At 35.1% G+C, this 8,063-nt stretch overlaps 1 protein-coding gene across 1 annotated transcript; it reads left to right on the forward strand.

Annotated features, from left to right (window-relative positions):
• Positions 1-634: 634 nt before the first annotated feature.
• LOC102215773 (von Willebrand factor A domain-containing protein 5A-like) lies at positions 635-7,140 on the forward strand. The gene is made up of 8 exons (XM_005720701.1): positions 635-652; positions 1,294-1,314; positions 1,600-1,620; positions 2,586-2,615; positions 3,204-3,347; positions 4,251-4,396; positions 6,697-6,820; positions 6,926-7,140. Exons 4-8 carry the CDS (start codon positions 2,600-2,602, stop codon positions 7,003-7,005), a joined length of 510 nt encoding a protein of 169 aa, XP_005720758.1. The 5' UTR covers positions 635-652; positions 1,294-1,314; positions 1,600-1,620; positions 2,586-2,599; the 3' UTR covers positions 7,006-7,140.
• Positions 7,141-8,063: the final 923 nt, after the last annotated feature.

Here is an 8,063-nt window from a genome sequence, read left to right on the forward strand (position 1 = left end):
TGATACATTTTGTTACTGATAATTAATCTTATTCTTATTTTCTGTCTCACAGATGGCTGTTCAAGCCTACGTGGTAGGTTAAAAGTTGTGTCTCTGTGTTGTATAAATGTAGTAAATGGTAACAAACAGTGAATAAACCAACACATTTCTGTGACGCAGCTGCTGTTTAACTACATTTCAGCTTTAATGTGAAATGCAGTTTGTACAGGAGCTATTATGTTTGCCCAGGTTTTTTCATAGTTATTAACATAGTCGGTTGTCCAAAGCAGCAAGTGAATATGAATAGTATTCTGCAAAACGTTTAAATTGTTTGTGATGAGTCACAGTATGAAGCTCAACAACCAAAAAATTTGTAAATTATGTTTGCTAACATGTTTTCACCTTTCATCTTTATTTCTTTTTTATGCTTTCTCAGCATCCGCGGAATATAGTAAGGAAATCTTTTTTTAATATTTTGTGTTTTGTAATTATTAACATTGTCTAAAGCAACACGTGTTGAAGATTGAGTTGTTTCAATGTGTGTGATATTTCAACAATTATTGAATAACTAACAACTTGGTAGACTTTGTAGACTCACTGAGGTTGTTTTCTTAATTATTGAATATCACCTATTTTTTTCCTTGACCAGAGTGTCTTCCATCTGAAAGGACAGGTAAGTTTAAAAGTGTTTTTTTTTTTTAAATTTTCTAAATTATACATCAAAAAAGAGTAATTAAGAAAACATATAAAATAAAAAGCATTTTTCCATCTTTGCACATTTTAAAACAGTTTGTAGAGTTTTTATATTTTCAGGTTTGCTTTGGTAGTCATTAATTACATTGGTAGTCATTTGTTGACACAAAGTGAAGAAGGCTGAATTGCTATAACTTTTGTGTTATTTTGAGTATTATTGAATAACTTGTACACTTGAAATAGTTTGCAGTGAGTTGTCACAACATTACAAGTCAATCGTTGAGTTTTTCTTTTATTATGTCTTGCGTATTGGCATCATGCTCAAACATTTCCATTTTATCTCTCTATAGCGGTCAGGTTTATATATTTTTAAAAAGGCGCACATCAATGGAACAAACATGTTCATTGTATTTGATTCTCAGAGCAATCATTTAGTCTGAGCTCAGTGTGTTTGTGTGTGCTCATTTCTTCATGTGATAAAGTGTTTTGTATGTACAAAATGTCATGTTGTGACCTTATTCTAAGTACCTTTTGAACCACTTGTTTTGAATCATGATAAGAAGTCTAGTTAATACATTTCGTTAATGATAATTAATCTTATTCTTATCTTCTGTCTCACAGAATACTATCGAAGCCTCTGTGGTAGGTTACAAGTTGTGTCTCTGTGTTGTAATTATTAACATCCTCTAAAGCAACAAGTGATGAAGATTGAGTTGTTAAAACTTCTGTAATATTTTAATTATTGAATAACTAATAACTTTGTAGACTTTAAAAACTGCTTAATGAGTAAATAATTATAGCAACATCAGAAGGCAATCACAGAGTTTTTTTTTCTTAATTACTGAATATCACCTATTTTTACCTTGAAGTTTAGTTAATACATTGTGTTACTGATAATTAATCTTATTCTTATCTTCTGTCTCACAGATGGTAATGGACACCTACGTGGTAGGTTAAAAGCTGTGTCTCTGTGTTGTAATTATTAACATTATCTAAAGCAACAAGTGATGAAGTTTGAGTTGTTACAATGTGTGTGATATTTCAAAGATTACTGAATAACTAATAACTTTGTAGAATTTAAAAACTGCTTAATGAGTAAATAATTATAGCAACATCAGAAGCCAATCACTGTGTTTGTTTTCTTAATTATTGAATATCACCTATTTTTATCCTTGACTAGAGTGTCTTTCATCCAGAAATGAAGGTAAGTTTAAAAGTTTTTTTCCTGCATTGTAACATAAAAAAGAGTAAGTAAGATTTTTACAAAAAAACATTTTTAAATGTTTTTGCTTTCACAGCACTCATGGGTTGTGGTAAGGAAAAAAGTGTTTTAGTATTCTCTGTTTTGTAATTATTAACAGGCTGATGATGATGAAGGTGAAGGTTGAGTTTATTTTCTTCATACTCATATAAATCTAAATTGTATAAATTATTCCTGAACAGCAAGTCAAGGGAGGTCAGTTTAAAAAAATATATTTACTAATTTCTACAGACACACACACACACACAACAGAGTAAAAAGAAAAAATATGAAATAAGAGGCGCTCTGAGAGTTAAAACCTCCATCAGTGCAGCTTATTTTTTGGGCAATATTTACTTTTATTGTGTTTTTTCTTTTTCATTTTTTTAAAAATTACTTAAATTCATCTGTGAGGTTAAAAATCTGTTTCTGTGATTTTTATAAATATAGCAATTGTCTGCAATCACTAAATAAACTAACACATTTCTCTGACAAAGTTAGTATTTTACCCATTCTAAGCTTGATGTGAAATACACTCATAGAGAAAAAGTTGTTTCATGTTATGTCAATTTTAAGAAAATTAACCATGTCTTTATGATTTTTTTTAAAAAAAATGGATGATACTGTTTACTTAATGATTTTAACATCAGACTTTTAATTGTGTGTTGTTTAGCTCGATCGCAGGTCATGCGCTCTGCTAGAGGTGAGTAAAAAGCTAAATGTTGCAGAAACAGTGTGATTAAAAATACGTTAAATGGCTGTAAGCACGCAACTAAACACCACATTCGTTTGCCACAGTTGATCTTTAATTTTGCCTTGGAAGCCTTTAACATCTTGTGTTTATTGCGTTACCATTCCAATCCAGTGATAGTTGTTCTGCTTCTCAATTCTCAGGTCACCATTTGCTCCATGTTTTTAAATCAGCAAGAGACAACATATTGCTGCATTGTGATGACTGTTAAAAAAACATATGAACCAGTTCCTGACATAGGAGTCCAAGAGTTTTCATTGTCCTACATTTAAGAGAGATACCATTGCACTTGTTGCACATTTGCTTAGTCAGGACGCCCATAGGCAGTAGAATTGGAGCAGCTCCTATTTACTTTGTTTTAGATGACCGTTACTGCACTGGATGGATGTGGATTTCTATTTATCGGAAAGGAATAAACTTAACTCAGCATTAGTCATATGAAAGTAATGAATTACCAGATCACCCAGTTGGACTGTAGTGTGTGTGTTTTTCTAATAATGACTTGAGCTTCATTGAGTTGTGGTCTCTCTAATCTCACAGAACCTGATAGCTATGAACCAACAAACAAGTCTGACAGCAAAAAAGGGCTATTTACTCACATGAAGAAGAAGCTGCCTGTCTTTTGGAAATCTCATAAGACGCCTACCAACTATGATGATGCTCGTCTAAACTTTGTGTCTGAAGGTAATGATTTGATTTGATATACCTTTATTAGTCCCACAAGGGGAAATTTCATAAGGCTGCCGACCTATTGCACGCAATGGCGGCGCCATCTTACCCTCCGACCATACATACATTACACAAAACATCACATGGGGAAGACAGGTCAGAGAGGTATAACAATGGAAAATGCACCACATGAGGAAAGATAAGGAGAAAAAAAATATAACCCCCCAGACTGAGCTCCAACAGGGAGATCAGTTTGAGAATAGAAAAAAACACCTCTGCACATAGCACATGAAAAAAACTCTTAATACACCAAAGAAACACATGACAAGCAACAGGGGTGGGTAAAGGGTGAGACCGCCGAATTAGACACTACATCCGGGCCTGCGTGCGTTGGTCTCCTTGATCCCTGTCAGCATCGGAAGGGAATAAGCGTCGAAGGCGTTTGGAAAGGGATGGGGGATGAGTGTGTGCATATCAGTGTATATGTATGTGTGTGCGTGTCCAGAGTTCAGCTGAGACAGTGTCCTTCGCCCTGCTAGGCTAAGTAAACAGTCTTCCAGCCAACCCAGGTGGCCTTGCATGGAATGGGAAGGAACAGACTAAACACAGTCGTTATCAACCAACAGAAGCGTCCAGTTTCCATCATTTACAGAATTTCAGGGCACCCAATACATTCTTCATTGTTGTCGCCACATTATAGTCATCTTACCATAACACTGCACTGCAAAAAAGAGGAAAATGTGCTTTACTGTAAATTTACTGTAGAATATTTGTCTTTGTATTTTCTCATACACATTTATGTTATACTATCATATTATAGTCCTTCAGCCGAGTATATGGACTACTATGAATTCTACTATATAGACTCAACACTTTATGTCCAGTTATTATTTCATCTTTGTACTTTATCTTTTTCAGCTGCTGTGCAATTGCAGCCACCCAGAGATCCTTTGCTACAGTTAGTCTTCCTTCAGGAGGCATCTGGCTACTGGCGGCTTGATCCAGCTCTGGCTACTGCACTGGGAAAGATCAGCAAGGAGATGGAAAAGTCAAAGCCTGAAAAGGTGGGTTGTTGTCAATTTTAGTCATTACAAAAAGTGAATATATGGGTGTTAATCAAATTTTATTGTACACAATAAAGAAAGAAATTTAAGAAATTAAACTGTAACATAACATAACAGATGAAAATTAATTCAGCTGTACTAAAAACTAGGGCTGGATATTGTCACTGATTTCTGGAATCAACTCAATTCCGATTCACAAGGTCCCGATATTCGATTCTATCCACGATTCGATTTAATTCGCTTCGATTTTATTTGAATCGGGGGGAATTTTGCCTCAGACAGTCAGAAATATCATAATTCTGATCACTTATCAGTGCATATCCATATTATCCATAATATCTATAAAAAGAAAGCTGACACTAGCATTACAGCAGATGTCTTTGTGTCAAAGTAACTGGGGATAAAACACAGAAAAACTTGAAGAAGAATTTCCTGGCCTGGGTTTTTAATAGCAGATGACCTTAAAATATATTCTGTAGTAGGTCAAAAATGAAAGAAAACCATTAATCACCATATGAACATTACCTGTTGAAGTGAAGCAAAGTTACAAAGGTTCAATTAGAGACACATCTAAGGGTTTTGCAATTTTGCATAATTTTAAAAAGTTTACATTTGTTCAGTATAGCACAGGAGAAATGAGGCTTTCTTGTCAGAAGTAAGTAAAAAAAAACAGTGTCCAACAGCGCTGGCAAAACAGCAAAAGTAAGAGGGAATTCATGACGATGTATATGTGAAGCGAAATGTGAAGCGTAGTTTGGATCTTCTTCTGCTGCTGGTTCAGTCAATATTGTTTGGAGAGCGATAAAACATGCAGCTTCAGAATCTACCGCAAAAAAGACGTAAACACAAAGAGCGGACCCGCCGACACATCAGAATCAGTGAGCTGTCAGCTTTCAGCCCCCGATGATGTAACATCTCACTGGCTCTGATGCGTCAGCGGGTCCGCGCTTTGTGTTTACGTATTTGTGCGGAATCTGTGTACCTGCTGTCATTTAATGTTTTAGCTGTTTGGTGGTTGTCAAAATTTTGTGAGGTTTAACCTCAGATTCTGGTGTTTCGGGCAAAATAAATTTATATTAAAAATGGATTCAGGATTTTAATGAATCGATATCATGTTATCCAAGCTAGAATTGATTTTAATCTATAAATCAATAATCAAAAACTACCCCCTAGTAAAAACTGGCAAAAAATACATTATTTATATTATCACAATTGCCAAAAGTAAGATCTAAACCCTTGTGTAGCATTTTTTTAAAAAAAATCTAAATGTAGTTGTGTGCAGAACACTAACTTGTTTTGGTGTATCAACATTCACATGTGACTGGCTGCCTGTTGCCATTTTAGCTGTAGAGACAGGGAGACAGGAAGATGGATTTAAATGCAAGCATATCAGGAAAAAGTGACGAAATGAGCGAAAACGTAAAATGAGCAGCAACTGGCTGCATTTCAATGACATTGGAGACTGCAAAATACAGTGCAGAATTTAAAAAATTGGGAGCTGTCTAAAGTGAAACCTGTCTTTGTTTTCAGCCATTTTCCATCAAGGACAAAAAAAACCTCATTTGTGTTCTCCCTAGTAGTAGTAGTAACTGCATAAAAATAAAGCTTTTATGAAAACACTGAATGAAAAATTGTTTCCTTGAAAAAGACTAAAATTACTGTTCAGTACTGAATGTTAGATAAAATAAACTATATTCAAAGTGTCTTTGAATGGCAGAAATGCAGAAATGTGTGAATATACTGAAGAGCCATGGCTCAGTGTCTGTGTGTCTAAATTAGTCTCACAGACACTTGAAGCCATTTATATTTCTGAACCTGTTTGATCTGCTGCTCACCACTAACAAGAACAAGCATCAATTTTGGACTTTTAACAGTATTTTTATAGGTTTTACATATTTTCCCGCTGATTAAAAACCTCCCTTGTGGCAATTTATACTACACAAAGCGATTAACCAATAAACAATTAAATGACCGAGATGTTAGTTTTTCACTTTCAACAATAGAAATTTTGAGGGGTTTTGTGACTAACAAAAACTGGACAGCCTGGACAATGAGATACAATTTTACACATTTATTTCTTACAATTTAAGTCCAAAGAGTCGTACTGACAGGTTTCCTTTTTTGTCACAGCAGGTTTTTCTTCATTATGTAGAAAAACTGCTTCACTGGTCCGACCCACTTAAGAGCAAAGTGGGCTGAATGTGGCCTACGATGTAAAATTTGTTTGACACCCTTTCTCTGTGTGTGTGTGTGTGTGTGTGTGTGTTGCCTGTTTTATTTGTCTTTTATTGGGGAATTAGGGCAGCAATGAAGTGTGGGCCACCATTCTGGCTCTGATCTGGCTTCATGCTTTTAAGATGGATGCAAAGGATGAGTGGGAGCTTCTGGCTATGAAGGCTGCCTCATGGCTCCGTGCTCAGAATGGTAGTAACACGATAATAACAGAAATTGCTGCATATCCATGACACAAAGTTAAAGTGAGCTATTCTTGCAAATTCATTCTTTAATCCTTGTGTTTTGTGTTCTTAGCACCATGTGTGTCAGAGTGTGTGGACGCTGGAAATGTCCTGTTGGGTTCCAGCGTGAAGAAAGAAGCTCTGGGACTCTGAGAGTTTTCTCAAAGAGCTAGTTATGCCAAATGCCTTTTGATTCAGTGTTGTGTCATACTGTCTTCTTCATTCACGTTTTTCACTGACTGTGTGTTTATACATCATTCTGCATTTAATAATCAGTTATTATTAATCTCTGGCTCTCTTCCATAACGTGTCTTTTGTCCTGCTCCCTCCACTCAGAAATGAGAGAGAAAGCACACTAATGTACACGCTTAATGTGCCCTACACGCTTGTGCCTTGGGAAACGTTCGTCTTTGTGATTAAGATGTGTATATTAGCAAGCAATTTATGTTTAATTTTCTGTACATTTCAGTTAGAAAAATGAGGAGAAGCCTTAAGAAAGGAAAGGGTTTAAAAAGGTCTTCAAAGTCAAGAAAAGCAAGCCTTGTGGAGATCTCTTCTGTTGTGTTTGCTGGCTGTCAAGCTTCACATTGTTACGTGGTGTGAGGGCAGCACGAGGCAACTGTTGTTGTGATTTGGAGCTATATAAACAAAACTGAATTAAATTGTACTGAATGATGTCTCCTCTGTTATATTTATTGTTCATGTTTCATTTTTATTTTGTTGCAATTGTTCTAAATGCTTTTTGAACCTAATCAAACTTGGTGCTTGGAAGATTAAGAATTTGTTCTTTGGTTTAACTCAGTCCTTCTGAGTAAAGATCTATAGCTTCAGTTCAAGAAAATGAATAATGGTATACAGGAGTACAGTATCAAATTACACTGATAACTGAAGAACTACCATGCGGCTTATTCCTTCATTCTTTATTAACAGGACAAGTCACATTAAAGCTTTACAATAAAAAAGACATGTAACAAACACAAAACATCAGAGAATAATAAGTTTATCAAAACATAAGTTCTAATAAGTAAACGTGAGCAAAGGCTGTAAATGTAAAAGCTACACTTTAGCATAAAATATAATGCGTAAACATACCATTACAGACATATCTGAAACCGAACTGGAACTCTTAAACTCACTACTATCGTTAAAGCTTTTAATGTGTAAAGATAAAGTTGATAAGTTAATTTCCTGTTAGTGCATCTGTGAAGCCT

The sequence above is a fragment of the Pundamilia nyererei genome, unplaced genomic scaffold, assembly GCF_000239375.1.
Source record: "Pundamilia nyererei isolate P.nyererei 1_Seehausen unplaced genomic scaffold, PunNye1.0 scaffold00003, whole genome shotgun sequence".
Lineage (NCBI taxonomy): Eukaryota > Metazoa > Chordata > Actinopteri > Cichliformes > Cichlidae > Pundamilia > Pundamilia nyererei.